Below are 22,021 nucleotides of genomic sequence, written 5' to 3'. Positions count from 1 at the left end.
TTTCAGATTCTACAGCTCTTAATTTGAGTACTAACATGATATAATATTCCTAGATACTCAAGAATGAGTAGATTTCAGTAAAAATTGACATTTTGATATAGTGACCTTGTGAAGTCATAAGTAAATGCTACTCCAATAAACAATGTTATTAAACAGGATAATATTATTTACAGAGCCCTTTGGGAACGGACAAGTGATGGAGAAAGTGGCTATGCAAGTGGGATCGGGGAGGGATGAAGAAAGCATAATTGAGGATGGAGATGGAGGCCTGAATGGCCTCTCTGGAGCCTAGGGAGGGCAGGCAGATTAGAAATAGTTCACCCAGGGATGCGTTCAGGCACAAGGTGGCCAACAGCCATGATGTCAACACCACCATTAACAAAGAGAGAGGTGCGGTGGGGAACCGGACTACCCGATAAGAAACATGTAGAGACAATCATATCTAGGAATGACAAAACATAGCCCTGCAATCAGGGAAAAAATAATTACTGAAGAATTTAAATACTTAAAGGAAAATATAGATAGGAGAGATTAGCAGGCAATGCTATTTACCTGTATCTAGGGAGAGAAACTGTAATTCTGGTTTTGGCCTATTGATCTGCAGACTCAGGGCTAGATTTTGTCAGCCCTGAGAAGGCGGGTATGGAGGTGTGACTGCCGGTAAAGTTGCAGAATTTGGGGGCAGGTGGCAAACCCGCCCCCATCCCACCTCCGTGCCCTCTTGCCAGGAGGCGGGAAGCCGTCCTGCCCTGGGCCCCTTCTTCTCGAGGCGGGAAAGGGGTTAAAACTTATTAATTGCCTGTTAACAAGTAGTTAACAGGCAGAAAATAGGATTATTCCCATTTTACCTTCCCAAGTGCAGGTTTCCCGACCTCGGGGAACCCCGCCAGGGTGGAGGAGACGAGTAGGAGGTCTGCAGGGGTCGGTGGGGCCTGAAAGTGCAATGTAGAGGTGAGTGATTGGTGCAAGTGTGGAGTGGTATGTAAGGTGAGTGTAAAGTATTAGAAAATGTTCACCTTTGTTTCTGCCTACAGCCTTCAGCCGCTGAGGAGCCGGAGTCCCAACATCTCCATTATAGATTTCACAGACTGGCTGTTGGATCCTCCGAACCAGCAGCCAGGTGATTTCTGCAAAGTTGAAAGGTTTGATGAGTCCTGAACACAAGGACTCATCAAATTACACAGAATGTCAGTGCTTCACAGAGCTGTCAAATGTTGACATTTCTTCTTTCAAGAAATCTTGACAGATGGCACGTCATACGTTGACGTGCTCTGTCAACGGCTTCCCCCTAATTGGCCTGCTGGGTGGGCTTAACAAGGTCATTCAGGGGAAAATCCCTCTGGTTGGCCAGAAGCTGATGGAGGCGGGATTGAAAGCCGGAAAGCAGCAGTCCCGCCTCCAAAAGCTTCCCATTGACAAAATCCAGCCCTGAAGTTCCATGTAGTGTTAGAGCTAGAATTGCAGGCATGACTAGGGACCCATGTCAGCTCACAGTTGCTCACTTGATAATGGCAAATCCTATCAAAGTGCTATCTAGAGGTATGAATAAAATGGTGATGCCGAAAGGAGGGTAAATTTTGACTTTGGGTGATTAATGTAAACTGGGCAATATCGATTTAGCTGCCCATTATACATTTCTCCCAATTTTAATTTCCATTTTTGAGAAAAGTAACATTTACACCATCACTCAAAGTCAAAAATACCCACTAGGAGTGTGTCACAGACATACCAAGCTTAATATATTGTAGATAATGTTGAGAACATTAATTCTGAGCAATGATGATGTCAATTTCAATACTTTTAGGATCTTTGGAAGTAATGAACAAGACAAGGAGGATCATGGAACAAGGAGGAGCCCACTTCACAAATGCTTTTGTGACAACACCCATGTGCTGCCCTTCAAGATCTTCTATGTTGACAGGGAAATATGTCCACAATCACAATACCTACACAAACAATGAGAACTGCTCATCTTCCTCCTGGCAGGCCACACATGAACAGCGGACATTTGCTGTGTATCTGAATAGCACTGGTTATAGGACAGGTATGCTATTGAAGGAAATTGCACCTCTTTTATGGTATTCTTGATAAATCTTAAAGCAGCTGGATATTTGTGAAAAAACATCTTTTCTCATTCAAACAAAAAAGCAATGATGTAGAACTATTTCAGCTCTGAGGACACTTCAGTGATGAACGAAAGGACAGTGATTAAACAGCATTTATGGTATGCAAATTGATAACTCTAAGTAACAATGAACACATTTGATAACAATAAATAATGGCAGAGTCAGGAAATATCTAATTCCATTTAATTAGAATCTCAAAAGTGTCTTAGAAGGGAGCTGAAAGTTTTCTCATCTTTTTTCACCCTTGGTAAAAGGATATGTGGAAAGAGCACGGAAATGGGTTTAGAGTGGATTGCTCTACTGGCACAAGCAAAATGTGCCAACTGACCTCCTTCTACACTAATTTCTGTGATAAAGTCAGAATCTCATGTACAGCCATGGGGGGGAAATGTGGATGCTTTGCACCTCCAGTTTGGGCGCTAATGGGGTGCAAAGCAACAGCGCCTGGGCGTGGCAGTTTTTGCATCGCTCGCGAAATTAACCAGACATTTTGCGGCGGCGCTAAACACTACCGTCACGATCTCCTGCGCCTGCAGATCATGACGTCAGTCGAGCATGCAACGCCCCGGACCGGATATTGAGTGGTGCCCCCTGCCTTTCCACCTGCCGCTAGCAACGACAGGTTGAGGGGAACGTTTTGCCATTGGGAAGGGACTGGGAGAAGCGCTATTTAAAGGCGACCGCTTCCTGCCTTTTTTTATCCGAGAGAGACACACACTTCTGGAGAGATTCAACGCTGTGTGAAGGAGTTTTGGGTACTGAGCAGCACTTTGCAGAATCATTTTGATTTGACCTTCCTTGCATCGATTTAGAAGAGACTATGGGGGCTGCACTCTGAGCTCTTTCCCTGGGCCTCTCCATTGTTCTTTCCAGCAGATTTGATGTACAGGTCTCTCCAGGCTGAGATTCAAGGCTGCAATTAGCAGGGTGTGGATGGAGAGTAAGATTGACCCTCCCCTTTAAGAACTGGCCGGCGCCAGTGTGTCTGTGTTCCATTGCTGACTGACATCACATGAGCGTCGCCAGCGTTCTGAGTTGGCGCCTCGCTCCTCAGCGTTAGCGCCTTAAGAGAAGTGTGTAGTGCTTGATTTAGCACTCCAATCACCTCCAGGGGCGGTAGAAGCCAAGTTTGCAGTCGGAGGCGATAATTTGTGCCAGGCGCTAAACTTTGCGTCCGGCCGATAATTGCGCCTCAAACGAGGCAATACCGAATTTCTCCCCCATGAACTTTAGGCCAAATATGAATATCTTTATATAAGGTTCAGTCCCTTTGTTTTGTTGAGTCCTATAGCACTAATTGCAAGTAATATATTATCAGTCAGATGAAGACCAGAGCTGTATAGTTTCTAACAACCTATCCTATCAACTTATTTAAAGGCTTAATATAAACTAACTGTGGCTTTGATTTAGCTTCACTGATAACAGACTTTTGTTAAATAACTAAAGGTTACATTTCTTTATTTATAATGTTCCAGCTGAAGGGGATTCAAAGATTTTCCAGCCAGCTGAGTAATAATCTCTTGGCAATCAGAAAAATAAGTACATAAATTTCTGGTGTGCAGTCTTCAATAGTAAAAATTTGAACTAGCATAAGGTCCAATCAGTAGGCAGAACACCATCAACTTATTTTGGCTCTTTGTTATGTTAGTGGAACAAAGTGTGCGCGCTTCAGGATGTATATGAGATTTTTTAGTGGTTTAACTACCAAGCGAAAATCAGATGAAACTGAAAGATTCCACACAGGATTCCAAGTAACTTAACACTGCCAGGAGTTTCTCCCAGACAACAGGGCAGTATGTTCATGTTATGAAACATTTTAAAATGGTAAATTTTGTGAGGCATTGCACTATATCAGCAAGACTTCACACGCAGCAGGTGCGGGACATAAAATTGGGTGCCCAACCTCGGGGAACCAATTTGCGGGCACATGATTTCCAATAAGCAATTTGGGAACTAATCTTGAGCCTTATTTAAATATTTAAATCCCATTTTAAATTTGGAGCCACCAAATCCTTTATCGTCAGGTGAGGCTTCACCCATAGCACAAGCCTCACTATAAAAACTGGGTGCATGGGAGTCTTGAGACCCTGCTTTTGAAGAATGCTTCTAAAAGCTGAATTTTAGATTCCATTTTTTCTCCATTTCCTGCACTTTGTTTCATGCATTAATTGATTTTAGTAGATAGGATTCATCATCTGCCAATAATATTCTTGATTTCTGCTGACTTTGATGTTGTGTCATGCAGAGATGAGGGTGGGTAGTCCTTTGGAGATTCCAAGCTTGCTACATAATTAAGATGAGTAATAGTTAGTGAGGGTTGAACAACTGAGCCACAATGACCCCTCAGGCAGTGTGACTACACCTATAACTACACCAGAACCCATAATTGCTGATTCCACTAAAAGTCCCAAACAGCAGAGAAGCACTTTGGTCTGGACTCCTTGGTGCAATTGAAGAACAAAAAATAGTTACTTTCACGAAAAATATGCCATGCAGCTTAGGCACAATGAGAGCGCGTGCAAAATGGTAATTGTTGAGTCTGAGTGTTCCAGATATGCTTAATATAAATCACTGGACACAGACAACAAGAATAACTAAAACAGGTCTTTACTAATCGAGGGTCAGGGCTGAACTGCTTAGCAAATTACTACACAGAGTTTATATACCGGTGTGGTCACCACCGGTACTACAATATACAGTAGCCAAGAGAAAGTAGTCCATCTCTTAAGGTAGTCTCTTAAGGTGGTACAGGTTACATACACAACAATTCCTCCCTTTTTAGCTTAACAGTATACATCCCAATTTAAACATAACATGGATAACATATATACAACTTCATGCAAATCTGTTCAAAGATTCAGTCTCTGAGGAGGCCTCCTGATCCGAGATGGATAACGCCTTTCAGGGGTCTCCGGTTCTCGTTGCTGAGGTGACTCATCTAGTTGATCTCTTATGGATTGGACATCATCAGATACATTGGCGTCTGAGGTAGATGCTTCAGGTTCACTAACTTCTTCCACTGGTGTCTCTGTCGTAGTCATGGGTTCGACCCTTGTTCTCGATTCTACAAGTTGGTCAGCATGATGTCGTATTACGTTTTCACCAATATCTACCGTGTACATCAGGGGTCCTTGTCTGGCACGAATTTTTCCAGATTGCCATTTCTCATTCTTATAGTCCCGGGCTAACACTGGTTGTCCTATTTCGAAACTCCGAGTGGTCTTGTTATTTATATGCTGGAACTGTTTGTTTTCTACTTCCCTCCGCACATTTGGTTTTAACAAGTCCAACCTGGACCGCAACCTCCTGTTATAGAACATCATGGCAGGGCTTTGATTTGTCACTGCATGAGTGGCGTTTCGATATGCCATTAGGAAATTGTCCACCTTGTGTTGTAGTGGAATCTGGTCTTCGCTCATGGCCTTTATCGCCTTTTTGAATGTTTGTACAAATCTCTCGGCCAACCCATTTGTAGCCGGATGTTATGGGGCAGAGGTATAATGTTTCACCCCATTCTTCTTCATGAATTTCTGGAATTCATCTGACACGAACTGCAGTCCGTTGTCTGAACATATTTGTTCTGGCAATCCATTTCTTGCGAATATCGTTCTTAGCACTGCGATCGTCTTTTCCGAGGTAGTGGTCGCCATCTTAATCACTTCTGGCCATTTAGAATGTGCGTCTACCGCAATTAAAAACATGGAGTCCATGAATGGACCTGCGAAGTCAATATGTACACGTTACCATGGGGTTGAAGGCCATTCCCATGGATGCAGCAGTGCAATTGGAGGTGCATTTTGAACTTTTTGGCACCCTGAGCAGCTTTTAGTCAGATCCTCTATTTGTTGGTCGATGCCTGGCCACCACACATAAGCCCTAGCAAGGCTTTTCATCTTGACTCCCCCCAGATGACCTTCATGCAGTTCCTTTAGAACTCTCTCCCTTAATTTAGGAGGAATAATCACCCGTGTTCCATACATCAATGTTCCTTGACAGACGGACAGCTGTTCTCGTCTGGCTGAGAATGCCGGTAACAGTGGTTCACCATGAGCTGGCCATCCTTTCACTGTCAATTCGTAGACCCGAGACAGTGTCGGGTCGTTCCTGGTTTCTCTTTCAATACTTGCATTGGTGACTGGTAAACATTCGATGATGGTCGAGTGAAATAACTCAACAGGGTCAACTGTCGGTGCCTCTTCCGCTGTAGGTAGTGGCAGGCGCGATAGCCCATCAGCATTACCATGTTGCTTTGTACCTTTGAATTCGATCTGATATTGATGTACTCCTAGGAAAAGGGACCATCTCTGGAGCCTCTGCGCTGTCATCACCGAAACACCCTTCTTAGGGTTAAAAATGGAAACCAATGGCTGGTGGTCTGTCAGCAGCGTAAACTTTTGCCCTTGCAGGTAATGATTAAATTTTCCTACTCCCCACACAAGGCTGAGAGCCTCCCTATCTATCTGAGCATAGTTGCGCTCAGCGGAGGTCAATGATCTGGATGCGAATGCGACTGGTCTTTCCAAGCCATTTGGCAACTTATGTGAGAGCACTGCCCCAATACCATATGGAGAAGCATCACAAGCTAACCGAATAGGCAGCGTTGGGTTAAAGTGAGCCAACACTTCCTTAGAGGTGATCAATGCCTTGCCTTTGTGAAAGGCCCGCTTGCAGTCCTCGCTCCACTTCCATGGCACTCCCTTCTGCAAAAGAGCATTCAGCGGGTGTAGCACCGTGGATAAATTTGGCAGAAACTTATGGTAATAGTTAATCAACCCTAGGAACGACCTCAACTGGGATACGTTTTCCGGAGCGGGAGCCTTCACAACAGCTTCGATCTTGTCAGGTGACTTGTGAAGCCCCTCCTGGTCAATGACGTGACCACAGTACGAGATTTGCTTCTGAAAGAACTCACATTTCTGGTGATTAACTCGAAGTCCATATTCTTTCAATCTGTTGAGCACCTGTTCCAAATTTGCAAGGTGTTCCTCATCATCATTTCCTGTAATCAGAATGTCGTCCAGGTAACATTGTGTGCCTGGAATTCCCTGTAATACCTGCTCCATGGCCCTTTGCCAAATCGCTGGAGCCGATGTCACTCCAAAAACCAGTCTATTATACCGATATAAGCCCTTATGCGTGTTGATCGTGAGATACTGGCGTGACGCTTCATCAACTTCCATCTGTAAATACGCCTGCGCCAGGTCTATCTTGGTGAAGTGTTTCCCACCAGCCAACGAAGCAAAGATATCCTCAATCCGTGGAAGTGGATATTGCACCGTGTGAAGCACCGGATTAACAGTGATCTTGAAATCGCCACAGATGCGAACCTTCCCCGGTTCCCCCGGTTTGTTACTCGATGAACGCTTCATGACGGGAACAATGGGCGTGGCCCATTCACTCCAGTCCACCTTTGACAGTACTCCGGAACGTTCTAGTCCTTCCAGCTCAGCTTCCACAGCAGGTCGTATCGCATAAGGTACCGGTCTGGCTTTGAAACATTTCGGGTTTGCATGTTCTTCAACTTTGATGTTTGCCGTAATTCCTTTCAGTGTTCCCAGTCCCTGCTGGAACACCTCTTTAGCATCATCCAATATTCTGGACAGTCGTTTAGGTTTGACATCTTCCTTTTTGCCGGAACCTACAGTTAGTGCTTTTAAGGAATGCCAGTCCATATTTATTCTCCTGATCCATTCCCGTCCCAGTAATGGTGGACCTCCCTCAGGTAACACATACAAGTCCATTCCTCGGTTTTCTTTATCCTTGTGGACCACCTTTACCTTTATCTTTCCAATGGGGTATACTCTTTGCCCCGTGTATGTTTTCAAAACAATCTCCGTATCCCTTAAGGGAATGTGTGGAAATAACCTTTTGTAATCTTGCTTATTCATGACCGTCAATGCCGATCCAGTGTCCAATTCCATCTTCACTTGGACTCCTGCTATCTGAAGTGTGACCCAGATAGTTTGGTGGTCTGCTGTGTTACCCACATTATGTATTCTTAGACAACCCAGTTCCTTACTGCTGGAGTCTGAATCCGTCTTCTGTTCATCCGAACTGTTCTCTGTCACCTTGTGTACCTTTTTGCACTTTTCCTGCGGTGACTTTTTGCTGCTGGTCTTCTTACCTGACCGGCATACTTTAGCTATGTGACCGAGCTTGCCACATTTTCTGCATTCCTGATTTTTGAACCAGCACTGGTTCTGATCGTGCGTTGTCCTGCCGCAACGATAACACTTTACTGCACCCAATGCCATTTGATTGGTGCTGAGTTCCGATGACCTTAGTTGCATTTCCGCGGTGCCTCTTGCTGCGGCCTCGTGCGATGCTGCAATGGTGACAGCTTTCTCAAGCGTAAGGTCCTTTTCTTCTAGCAGACACTTGTGTTCCTTCTTTTAATAATCCACACACGAATTTATCTCTCAGAGCATCTGCTAGTCCTGTACCAAACTGACAGTACTTTGATAGCTTACGCAGTTCAATTAAGAATTCAGCGTTGCTTTCCTCTTTCAGCTGCGTTCTGCTGTAAAATTTAAATCGTTCCGCTATCATCAGTGGCGTGGGGTTTAAATGTTCGTGCAGGATCGTAACAATTTTTGCGAAAGTCTGATCCGTTGGTTTATCTGGTGTTATCAGATGCTTCAATAACCCGTACGTCTTCGCCCCCATTGAGTTTAATAATGTTATTGCTTTCTTATCATCTGGTACTTCATTTGCTGTACAATAAACTCCAATGCGTTCGACATACGTGGTCCAATCTTCAACATCACTATCAAAAGCAGTGATGTTACCGTGTTTAGGCATCCTTGAATTTTTTATTTTTTTTATTTTCCCAAGATGGCGGCTTCCCGCGCTTGGCGGCTTTTCCCGCGCTTGTCTTCTTCCCCCGCCAACTACAATGGCGGCTTCCCGCGCTTGGCGGCTTTTCCCGCGCTTGTCTTCTTCCCCCGCTGGCTACAATGGCTCTGACCGCGCTGTTGCCGTTCTTGCCTCCCAGCGGTTCTTACTTTCCCCCGACGCTGCTTTTGCTCCCCCGCGGTTCTCGTGGCCTCAACGCTTCCCTCGTTGCTGCGCTTCTCAGCCCCGATTGCAGCCCGGCTCTTTACACCGGCTGCGGTCAAGTTCTCCGCGGTTCTCGTGGCCTTAACACTGCCCTTGTCGCAGCGCCTCTCGGCCCCGATTGCAGCCTGGTCCTTTTCACCGGCCGCGGTCGAGTTCTCCGCCCTTTTTCCTCCGGTTTCCCTCCCCTTCTCCACTGACAACGCGGCCGACTTTCTGCCCATGTCGCTAGATCGGCTTACCCACCACCGTGGTAGAAGGATGATCACTGCCTGTCGCTGATGGAGGACTTCGTGGTCAGTAATTTCCCCGGGTTCTCGATGCCTCCCGTGCAAATGCAGTGCTCAGCAGGATGATGAGGGCGGATGCCTCTTCTCGATGCCCGTTCTGGGGACGAAGCTGCCTTGGATGCAAACTGCCGCAGGGTAAGATCGGACTCGTCGCCACTGTTGAGTCTGAGTGTTCCAGATATGCTTAATATAAATCACTGGACACAGACAACAAGAATAACTAAAACAGGTCTTTACTAATCGAAGGTCAGGGCTGAACTGCTTAGCAAATTACTACACAGAGTTTATATACCGGTGTGGTCACCACCGGTACTACAATATACAGTAGCCAAGAGAAAGTAGTCCATCTCTTAAGGTAGTCTCTTAAGGTGGTACAGGTTACATACACAACAGTAATGGTTGTGCATAATGCTTCAAATCGTACCTCCCAGAGGTTGAAGCAATTCTCAGCTTTAGTTTTGTGTCATGCTCAATGGACTGCACAGGAAATGTGTGCAAAAGTAAGGAGTACACTCCCTTTCATCATGCTCCTGATACTCTCTCATTCTTCCTCATTTGCAGCCAGGTATGAGTGAACTGGGTGACGGCATTGGCTCGGCCACTGACCCCCCCCCTCCATTCTGGTGACATTTGTACTTTTACTGAAGGGTGACCTTTTGCCCCAAAATAAGGCCTTTTTTTTAGCACCAGCTGCCTCACCAGATTTTGTAATCCCAAACCAAGTGCATTGCAGACCTAACATTCTGGGCAACCTTCCTGTGCTGATAGTCTATTTAAAATAGGGGTCAAACCTTGTATCGCAACATTTGGTGTGGCCCTACCTCATGCTATGGACACAGATACACCTGTGCCACAGGGGAGCACGGAGCCCATTTTACTGGGATTACAAATTCAGGGCTTATTGCCGATAGAAAAACACAGATTCTAAACAATACAAGTAGAATGAATTATTATATGGTACCGTGCAATGGTTTGATAAACTATTCTCAAATAATTTTGATTTAGTTATTAATATATTCTAAAATGTTTTCTTTTTGACCAACAATCCTGGCTTTCCCTTCCCCGCGCCTCTTCAGAGACAGAACTAATTAATATCTGTTGTAATGTCACATGTTTCCATTTTTAGAAATGAACAAGATGAATGTTTTTATGAATTCATCATGGTACATCAGCACTAAAATATCAACTGTGGCCATAGGTGAATTAATGAGTGAAATCATTTCCGATTGCCAGTGTATTCTGGACTTGCTGGGAGCAGATAGTGAAATCCTGAAAAGGTTAAAGATAAAATTGCCTAGCTTTCCTGATAGCTCAGCCAGTTTTCCTGCTGAGCAGCTGAACCACACAGACCTGGAAGCTCCAAGATTCAATATGTGGAATTACAGTACAACAGGTCTAGCCATATTCACATCTTTCAGGGTTTGATCTTGCCATAGAGATGATATTAAGATCTTGCTTCTTCTATAAAATTAAAATATTACAAAGCAGGGCATTGATGAGTATAATTATGGAAAATGGCCCAAGCTTTAGTCATTTCCTGTGTCAATGAGAAAATTGCCTGGTGCCCTTATCGTACACAGATATTCAGCTAATTCAGCTCTTCTAAAACTTTCTGAAGAATGTTCGTCACTAAAATCAGTCTGTGATACGATACAGGATGGAAGTCTACGTGTTGCTAAAATGAAAACAGACTTTGGCAGATCTTTCATGTCTAGACAGCAATTGTGATGCAATTTGCTCCCTGTTGATATGTCGTGAGCACCCAACCGTCCTAATTTTAAACCAAAGATTAAACAACATGACATTTTATGGTCATGAGCCTGATTTATGCCTTTAAGCTTTCAGCCAGAATGATGATATCTGTTATAATTAATTCTCCCTTACATAGCAATGGGCAAGTTATCTTGTGCTATAAGGGTCAGGCAGCTTAGAAAAATAATATCATCTGTTGTTAAATGTTTTTGTGGCCTGCAATAGCTCTCTTTAGGGTGCCATGCAAAAGTACATCAAAGATTGACCTTGTATAATGTGATCATGTTAATCTTTATATTTCTGGCATTCGATTCCAAAATAGAATTTGAAGCCAGCTACCATCTAATGAAAGTCCATTTTTTCCAGCATTGGTTCAACCTCAAAAATTGAAATTGAGACCAGAGAGGCAAGTGTTAGAAAGGAGGTCTAGAATGGGTTGTATTTGTTAGCAGTCAAAGTAAGCATAATAGAAATAAACTGGAAAGAGAACAGGAAAGAAGAGAGAATTGAGGTGAACAGATAAAGCAGAAATTAATTGTCTTAGTGTTTCTTTTTTTAACTATAATATTATAGTTCTAAAGCTATTCCAGATAACTGACTAACTTTTTCACTGTAATATTAAGGTTTATTTCAGAGTCACTGTACCATCCTCCCTACGTGTATGTGTCTGTACGCAGTTAGACAGCCAGCCAAACTCCTTTCAGTAACGACATGGGAGTCAGGATGTAGCGTCCAAGCTCCGGTGTTTAATAATGCCACACTTGCATGAGATCAATGAAACAATACAAATCAGTTGCATTGGGTTGGAGTAAAACTGAGAAAGAAAAAAGAAAGAAATGCACCTTGTTACATACATGAGATATAACTAACATCTAAACATGAATGTGTAATGAAACCATTCAACTCACAGGCAGTGCTTTCGAAGGCGTAACAATGTAAGATTACAGCGGATTAACTTGCAGCACGCTCCATGCTGATGTGACCTCTTTGTTTGCTATCACTATACTACTTCCTGTTGAGTGACCCTACTGGCCATTTCCATATACTGCCACCTACTGGCGGCAACAAAACGAAACTCCTGCAATTATAAGGCAGAACAGTCACAGTGTGTGACCCAAGAGTGTTTAGAAAATGATAATTCAGAGAGCCTGGATTTCCTCAAATCTGCCAGAAGCCTAAAAATTAATAAATGAATGGATAACTATGCATACTTTGTGGAAATGCTGTTTTAATTGGAGATTTTCTCTTCCCTTATTTTACCAGGTTTGCTTCAGTCACCAATGTTACACACAACATTTGACATTACTATAATTAACACTACGATCACTTACAAAAATTGAGCTTTTCACCCTACCTTGAGACTGGACAATGCAAAACCTTAAACCTCTCAAAACAATTAGTGTAAGCAGGATATCTAACCATTACATTCTCTGATCTAATATAGTTACTGAGCGTATAAACAGTTGTAATGCAGATACTAGTCTTATAAACTAATAATAGTTACTGCTCTTATACAGAGAAATAAGTGTTTCTGGCAATGTTGGAAATGATAGTTTAAAGTAGTTGTAATTTTCTGCAGACCCTCTGAATATCAGGAAAAAAATTCTCTTGAAATGTTTTCAAACTAGAGAAATTGATTCTGGTGTTATCTCAATACATGCAGATTTTTTAAAATCAGATATCCTATTGATGAGTTATAGTTTGCATTTGAAATCTTTCTTTCCACTCCCTCCATTGTGTTTTTACTGAGCTCCTGCTGATGTTTCTATTGATTCCATGCATGGAGTATTGATTTGCACTGAGCGTTCACCACAAGAGTGTTTAGGCCTTTGGCTGACACAAACATCTAAACGTTCTCTCCAGCCTTTGAATTTGCCTAAAATTATGCTCAGTGACTTAGGCTGACAACTACTGAAATACTCCCTGCTAAAATACCTGCAGGCATGTTAGCTTTGGCATTGAGAGAGCACAATTTGGAACAGCTTATTTCTACATTACAAAAGTTTTGATTTACTAATAAAAGTAACCTCAAAAGTATTAATTTGTGGTGCTGAAAAAAGCAAAAGGCTAGCTAAATACATTTACTGAAACCACTAATGGCTTTTTCTGCCTCTACATAATACTGTTAGCTGTATTTACAGTTTGAGTCAGATAACTGAGCATTGCTAAGTAAATGAGTTATTAGAGTGTGCGTCGAGGTGTGCCAAATGCACTTTTTCCATATCATTTATCAAAACCGCCTAAGATTGCACGAGCTCTGTTATATTCTGTCGTGGGCTTCTGACATTCAGAAAGCTTTTAACCGTTCCTGGAGTGAAGTAATTGATAGCAATTTTTTGCACTGGGGCAAGAGATGATTTGGAGCTTTGTGGATAACAAACTCCTAAGACTGATTCTTGTCTTATCAACCCAAAGGCTATAAATTCAGCCTCGCAGTTCCTGTTTTTCATGCGCTAACTGACCCACTAAGCCCCCAATATGGCACTGGCACCGGAGCGCACGCTGGCATAATTGAAAGTCAAGAATCTATACATATCTTCTCTATATATATAAATGGATCATTCTGTCTGTCTGTCTGTCTGTCCTCGGGTGTGCGTCTGTCCGGCTATGTGCTCGAAAGTTATAGAGCGTATCTACGCGTGCGTTACCTCCGAAGAAAGCTTACGGTTCCGGGACGGTCGTAAGCATATTTACTTTTCGGTTGGACGAAAATTGTTCGCGCCTTATGCAAAAAACCTTCAAAATTAAACTCATTATCTGCTACTTAGCATTGATTGACTGGCGTCAAGGTTCGACCAATCCTGTGCTGTCACGATTGACCAATCCTACAGTACAGTCCCCTGATGGTTGGCCAATCGGTGTGTGTGTGTGGGCGGGACTAATCGTTTTCATCTCAGGGATGTGGCAGCCATTGCCTCAAGCTACAAACACCATTTACTACCAGCTCAAAATCTGCTGATGCAGCTTCCAAAAAGTTAGTATCTCTTATGTTATTTTTAAAAGATTTACCAAAAACGTTTTATAAGTACTTTCACTTTCATCTTTGAAGGTATTAAAAGGTAGAAATGTTGCCCGGCAGCAGATTCACAAAGGGACAGAGAGACAGGGCCCAAAAGCCTGGGACTCGATTTAAAATGTTACCCGGCAGCAGATTGGGAGAGGGACACCGAGACAGGGCCCAAAAGCCTGGGACTCGATTTAAAATGTTGCCCGGCACCAAATTCACACAGGGACACAGAGGCCCCAATGCCTGGCACTCGATTTAAACTGCCCGGCCCAAAACAGCCCTGGCAAAGCCGGGCTCCCCCAGCTAGTATATATATAAAACGGTTGGGCTGTCTGTCTTTCTGTCTGTCTGTTTGTCTTTCTGTCTGTCCGGCTATACAATCAAAAGTTATAGAGCGTACCTACACATATGTTATATCAAAAGAAAGCTTATCATTAGGGGACTCTAATAGGTGTATTTACTTTTTGGTCAGACAAAAATTGTTCCGACGGTATACAAAAAAGTTTCAAAAAATGGCAACATTCCGCTCATTAGCATTGAGTGACGTGATGGTTGACCAATCGTACAGGGGATTAACCTGATGGTTGACCAATCGGTGCGTCACGGGGGGCGTTTCATTGCATGTGTGGGCGGGCCTAATCCTTCTGAGCCGAGGTGAGTGGCCGCCATCTTGATTCCTAATGATTTATTTTTCCCACTTTCTGTGTGTGTGGAGGGGAAATTGTTTTTAAAAAAAGTAAATTAATTTGTAAATTTTTTTTCTAAGCTGATTAATTTTCCTACCTTTCACCCTCTTTTTTTCCTCTTGACTTGCTACCTCCGCCAGGCGCCGCAACCTTGGAGGGTTACCCCACCTGCAGGCCTCGAAGCCTTGGCCGCTCCTCGCCAGCCACGCCCGAGCTAGGCACTGCCCGTCACGCCCCGCGATCGCCGCCATCTTGGTAAAGGCTGGCGGCGCGGGACTGAGCCGAGCGCATCCATCGCCGCCATCTTAGTAAAGGCTGGCGGGGCGGGAGTCAGCGCGCGCGTCAACGTCGGCCCGGAGCGCGACCTGAGCTAAGGTGAGTCCGGCCGGGCCTCATGCGCTAGGCCACGCACCGGCCGGCCCTGAGGTGCTGATCTGCGGAGAGGAGAGGGGGGGAGGGAGAGGAGAGGGGGGGAGGGAGGGAGAGGAGAGGGAGGGAGGGAGAGGAGAGGGAGGGAGGGAGGGAGAGGAGAGGGGGGAGGGAGGGAGAGAGCTAAGGTGAGTCTGGCCGGGCCTCGCGCTAGGCCACGCACCGGCCGGCCCTGAGGTGCTGATCCACGGAGGTGGAGGGAGGGAGAGGAGAGGGGGGGAGGGAGGGAGGGAGGGAGAGGAGAGGGGGGGAGGGAGGGGGGAGAGGAGAGAGGAAGGGAGAGGAGAGAGGGGAAGGGAGAGGAGGGAGGGGAGGAGAGAGGGGGTGGGACAGGGAGTGAGAGCTCGCCTTTTTCCTTCCTTCCTTCGCATGGGTCGATCGGGCCAGGCCTGAGGCGCTCCTTCCCCCCCTCTCTCTCCAGGCTAATCCCAAACTAAATCCAGCAGTCTCTCTCTCTCTCTTCCCCCCTGTCTCTCTCTTCTCCCCCTCCCCCCGTCTCTCTCTTCTCCCCCTCCCCCGTCTCTCTCTTCTCCCCCCAGTCTCTCTCTTCCACCCCCCCCCAGTCTCTCTCTCGCTCTCTCTCTCTCTCTCTTTTCCAACAACATGCCCTCAAAAAACCCTCCGCACTGCCAGGCACTCCAGCTAGTAATAAAGTATATAAATTAGGGTCCTACGTTTCATGCAGGACCCGTTGTAGATTGTTTGAATTTCCCAATGCTCCACTCACTACGTGCTGAACTCGCACAGCAGAACGTGGTGCTATCCAACCAGAAGACCCGACACTTAACCTGAATATGGAGCCGGGAGAATTACGAGCGCTCCATCCGCGCCCACAGTAAAAGAACGTGGGATGCTCACTCCTCCCCGTGGTGGCGACCGATTCCCCCCAACCTGGCCACTGGCTCGATCTCCTTCAACTCTCCCGCCCACTCCCAGCCACTGATTGCCCCCTCCCTCGTTTATCTGAGGGCCGCTGCTAGCGTTGCAGCGACCTGATCTTCAGCGATGCTTCGCCATGCGTATGCCTCCCATTCTCCGCAGCTATTCCCCATCATGGAATTGAGGCCAAGGCCCAATATCAGAGGGGCCTCGCCATTTAGGCACAGGAATTTCACCCTGCGACACCCACCCCGCACGCCCGAATTTCTGGGCCTTGGTGTATTTTCTGTCCTGTCAAATGACTAATAGTTTTAAAAACTCGTATCGGATTTTGGCTTTATAAATAGGGGCATAGAGTACAAAATCAAAGAGGTATTACTAAAGCTATACAAATTGTTTAATTAGGTTGCAGTTAAAATACTATATCCAGTTTTGAGTGTCATAATTTATGAAAATGTACAAGAGATTTGTAAGTTGAAACTGGGGATTGGAGGCTTTCACTATGAGGAGATTAAAGAGAAACTAGGGTGGTTTTCACTAGAACAGAGCAGGTTAAGAGGAGATTCAATGTGTACAAAGTTATGAAGGATTTTGACAAGGGAAAGAGGGTAAAATTATTTCCACTGGTCGGTGATTCGGTAATTCGGTAAGATCTTCACCTAAAGAACAAAACGAGAGGTGGGAGAAATGTTTTTGCAGAGTTGTTAGGACATAAATACCTTACCAGAAGCAATCGGTTAAAGCAGAATCCATAATAATTTTTAAAAGGTAAGTGGATAAGTATTTGAAAAAGAAAAATTTTAAAGGGTATGGGGAAAGGGCAGGATAATGGGACTAAATCGATAACTCTTTCAGACAGTCAGTCCGGGAATGATGGGCCAATGTCCTACTCTGCTGTAAAATTCTATGACTCGTTACTTTTTAAAATTACACACCACCTGTGGTTTTAATGGAATGAGGGTCAGGGCTCCATCTCTAATCGAGAGCCTGTTCCCAATTAAGCTATTCACAAAACCTACAGTATACTTTTGGCAGGCACACAAAAACACTTGGGGCTGAATTTTGCCGACGCTCAGAGTGAGAGTTTGGAGGCAGGTCTGCTGTCAAAATTTAAATGATTGACAGCGGGTTGGGAGCCCACTCTGAACCCGCCTCCATGTAAGTTTCCAAAGTGTCGGGTCTGCGATTTCAGAACAGACCCGACACCAAGCGGCATGGTAGTCATTTAAGTTAGCTAAATGCTTGTTAAACGCTTGTTAACTACTATTTTGCCAGCCTATTTCTATTTTATCACATTTTTAACGAGGTTCACGTCGTTCAGCGATCACGTCAGGTAAGTAGGTCGAGTTCTCTATGTCTCACCATTGCTGTGAATAGATGACAGCTGCAAAAGTGGTATGAAAACTACCATTTCACAGCTGTTCACTTTCCAATGTCAGAACCTTGAGCTTTCAGGACTTGGAAGACACTTTTGAGCTGTATGCAGTTTGGAAGTGTTTGGAGTCAATGCTGCAGAACACTGACAGCAGAATTGACAAAATCATAAAGAAACTTGGAAGCCAATGTCTGTATTTTTTTTTGGGGGGGGGTGGTAGGGGGTGACGCCATCAGACCCGCTTCCTATTAATTGGCTGGGGACCTCGCAGGGCGGGCTTAGAAAGAAAGAAAGACTTGCATTTATACAGCGCCTTTCACGACCACCGGACGTCTCAAAGCGCATTACAGCCAATTAAGTACTTTTTAAAGTGGAGTCTCTGTTGTAATGCGGGAAACGCGGCAGCCAATTTGCGCACAGCAAGCTCCCGCAAACAGCAATGTGATAATGACCAGATAATCTGTTTTTCAGTCCGTAAGGATGACCCCGAGCTTCCGGTCGCCTGTCATTTTAATTCACCGCCCCATTCCCACTCCGACCTCACTGTACTCGGGCTCTTGCATTGTTCCACGGAAGCTCAGCGTAAGCTCGAGGAACAGCACCTCAAGATCTTCCGATTAGGCACTTTACAGCCTTCCGGACTCAATATCGAGTTCAACAATTTCAGATCATAACCTCGGCCCCTATTGCATTTTTACTTATGTTTTTTACCCACACCTTTGTTTTGGCCCTTTCCCCCACCCCCTTTTTTTTTCTCTCCCACATGGCAGCTGTCTCCCATTCTGCCAGCGCATTTCACACCTAATCTAGAGCTGTCTTTTGTCTCCACTAGTCCTATCACCATCTCGTCTCGTTTTGAATACCTCCTAATGGCCTAGAAATTCATTATAGCCACTTTTGGGGCGGTAAAGTCGGGCGGCCGCTAAAGTTTGCGCCCGGCGCAAACTCGAGGCCACATCACCGATATTCATTAGCTTCGCCTTAAGAGTTTGCTCGAGCGCTAAAACTGGCGATGCACGGCTCTCTTTAGGCGCTAAGCCGGAGGTGCTGAGCGATACCGCCGAGGCCGGGCGCAGCGCAGGTGCGGCCATTTCTTGATTGACAGCAGACACCCTGGTACCAGCCAGCTCTTAAGGGGGAAGGGTCGACTTGGTCTGCTGCCACGCCCTGGACACTGGAGCCCTCCAGCTAGGCCTGAACACTGCTGCTGGACCCAAATAGCGCCTCAAAGTATGGAGAAGGCCCGTGAACGAGCGCAGCGCTTCTCAGAGCATGATCTGAGGGTGCTGGTTAGTGCTGTGGAGAAGAGACGCCATATTTTGTTCCCAGACAATGGGAGGAAGCCGCCGTCCCGCGTCTACCGGAGAGCCTGGAGGCATGTCGCCACCAGGGTGACATCCAACAGTGAGGTCCCCAGGAGCGCTGTACAATGCCGCAAGAAGCTAAATGACCTCGCCAGGATTGTCAGGGTGAGTACCCTTTCCAGTGTCCTCCTCATCCTTGCATGTGCACCTCACATTATGGGCAAAGGGACCTGAAAGCCCTAATGGCCAGCCCTCATGCAGCAGCTATGGGACAGTCATGAACATCAATTGCACATTGTGCACTTAACACACTGGCCAGGCTATTCGACCATGGGAGGCAGTGCACACAAGATCAGGGCTACACACTGGCCAGGCTATTCCACCATGGGAGGCAGTGCACACAAGATCAGGGCTACACACTGTACTTAGAGGCCGTCCTTTCTCTTGCAGGCCAAGCTGGCCAATAATAAGAGGAGCCGGACTGTGACCGGGGGAGGCGGACCCCAGATCCAACCGCTCACCGAGCTGCAACAACGCGTGGAGCACATCATGGGTGCCCGGGTGATTGGCCCCGTTGCATCTGGAGATGCCGACCCTGTTCTGGGCACCAATGGTAAGGACATCACCTTTTGGACCTCTCTCGTCCCACTAGCGCATCAGATCTACATCCTTTGCCACTGTCCGACCAATGCGCTGAATGCCACCACTCATGCATCCCTCGCTGACGCCCTCTCCTCACTCTAAAGCTACTCTTGTGCCTTCCTGCTTTCAGATGGTGAGGAGGAGGTCCCTGAAGTTGCCAGTGACAGCCCCTCAGAAGAGGAGGAGGAGGAGCAAGAGGAAGGCGGCCCATCAGGGGAACCCTCAGCCGCGGCAAGCCATGCCACTGTAGGGGAGACGTCTTCCCTGGAGGGGAGTTTAGCTCCTGGGACCAGCGGCCTGCAGAAACGCGGGAGGGGGGTGGAAGCTCAGCGGCCTTCTCCCCAGAGGGGGGAAGGGTCGGAGGGGAGTCCAATTGCTGGGCCCAGCGGCGTCCAGCAACGCAGGAAGGGTCGGCCAGTTCGGCGGCCTTCTCCCCAGAGGGAGAGTCCGGCCTCCAGTCCGGAGACGGTCAACGCCGAGGAGATGCGCTGCCTCGAGGACATGTCCGCGGACTCGGAGCGCCGGCACACGGAGCTCATGGGGGTAGTGGGACGGATGCCTGAGGCCATCCGGTCCCTGTCTCGGAGTGTCACCGAATTCGGGGCCTCTCTGGCAGCGACTGGCCAGGTGATCAGTGGTGCCGTCCAGTCACTGGCTGCTCTGATGCGGTCACAGAACAGGGCAACACGGGCACTCACTGCTGCCACACTCGCTGTGTCAGCCCGGCATCGCCAGGGCACCCGGCGCGCTGCAGCAGCACAGCGGTCTGTCCCTCGGCAGATTGCTGCGCATGCTGCAGTGCTGGGCCGGGCGAGTGCCAGTGTCTCAGGCGACCAGCGACCGCCTGCCATCCGCCAGCTTGCCCCCATTCCTCCAGCCGCCACTGCCACTCCCCCAGTGCAGCTGCCACGAGCTGCTGCAGCGACTGATGCTGGCCAGCCACAGCTGCAGCATTCACCAGCCGGCCCCTCGAGGGCCAGACCTCGTCTAGGCCGACCCCCAAGGGCATCTGCCGTCACGACATGTGCCCCTCAGGAGCCGTCCCCCAGCCTTGCAGCAGCCACTGGCCTCACTTTGAGGAGCAGCAGCAGGGCGTCCAGGGGCCGGCAAAGTTTGCAGAAGGCATCGCCCTCGCGGGACACAAAGTAGAGGGTGTGTCCAAATGTTTTTTTTGGAATGGTTGTTTTTTGAAGGCCGAGGATGAGGCCATTTTTGTTCACATCTTTTGTTAATCCTCCCCAGGTTGTGGGAGTGAGTCATGTGTGTGAGTGTTTTTTGGGGGTTTCGTGTGTTCTTGGTTTTCATGTGGGAAGGGCCCTGAGTTTGTACAATAAACCATTTTATTTATTCACATTGTCCATGTTTGATCTTTGAAGTGTTTGTTGCCTTAACCGGCTGAGGGCTTGCGCAGCGGCTGCAATCATGTTCTTTCATTGGCACAAGCCATTCCCTGACAGGGGTCTAGAAGTGACGTTCAATAAGCCGCCGACGGGCGGCCCTTGGACCTTCTGCCTCCCTCCTGGGCTGGTACTCCTCGTCCTCCTCCTCCTCATGCTCCTCCTGCTCCTCCTCCTGAGGTGGTGGTCCAACGTGAGGTGGCAGTGCCTGAGTCCTGCGGATAGCCAGGTTGTGCAGCATGCAGCAAACGACGACGAATTGGGAGACTCGCTCCTGCGAATACTGGAGGGCTCCCCCGGAGCGATCCAGACAGCGGAACCGTTGCTTCAGGACGCCGATTGTTTGTTCAATGAGGTTCCTGGTCGCTTGATGGCTCTCGTTGTATGCCTCTTCAGCAGGGGTCGTGGGCGCGCGGAGCAGGGTCATGAGCCAGGTACACAAAGGATAGCCTTTGTCCCCGATAAGCCATCCTCTTGGGTGAGGCTGTGCCTGGAACATGTCAGCCACAGTTGTCTGTCGCAGGATAAAGGCATCGTGGCTGCTGCCTGGAAAGTGGGCATTGACAGCTAGGATGCGCTGCCTGTGGTCACACACCAGCTGTACGTTGAGGGGATGGTAGCCCTTCCGGTTGTGGTAATCCTCGGCATGCTCCAGAGGTGCCCGCAAAGCCACATGCGTGCAGTCAATGGCGCCCTGCACCATGGGGAAGCCCGCTATTCTTGCAAATCCCACTGCACGCTGCTGCTGCTTGTCCAGGGTCATGGGGAAGGAGATGAATTGACGTCTCCTTCTGAAAAGGGCATTGGTCACCTGGCAGATGCAGCAATGCACGGCGAACTGGGAGATGTTAGCGATGTCCCCAGCAGCGGATTGGAAGGAGCTGGTGGCATAGAAGTTGAGAGCCACCGTCACCTTCACTGCCACCGACAGACGTCCTGCGCATCAGCTGTGGACGCAGATCTCTGTGAAGCAGCTGGTAGATGTCTGCAACCACCTCCCTTCTGAATCGCAGCCTCCTAACACACTGCGCGGCAGACATGTTGAGATAGGAGAACTGCTGGCAGTATACCCTGGGAG

The 22,021-nt window shown here is 47.1% G+C and overlaps 1 protein-coding gene across 14 annotated transcripts in view; it reads left to right on the top strand.

Annotated features, from left to right (window-relative positions):
- LOC147108681 (extracellular sulfatase Sulf-2-like) overlaps window positions 1-22,021 on the top strand; it is a 409,937-nt gene that overhangs the window by 295,059 nt on the left and 92,857 nt on the right. For all 14 annotated transcript variants that reach the window (XM_086005391.1, XM_086005393.1, XM_086005392.1 and 11 more), the window contains one exon: window positions 1,805-2,044. In XM_086005391.1, coding sequence (XP_085861517.1) covers window positions 1,805-2,044 — 240 coding nt within the window. The remainder of the gene's footprint in view (window positions 1-1,804; window positions 2,045-22,021) is intronic.

The sequence above is a fragment of the Somniosus microcephalus genome, chromosome 13, assembly GCF_052327205.1.
Source record: "Somniosus microcephalus isolate GS21.2 chromosome 13, FLI_Smic_1.0, whole genome shotgun sequence".
Classification (NCBI taxonomy): Eukaryota; Metazoa; Chordata; class Chondrichthyes; order Squaliformes; family Somniosidae; genus Somniosus; species Somniosus microcephalus.
Note: the sequence above shows the minus strand (reverse complement) of the source record. Positions and strands in the feature narration are given on the sequence as shown.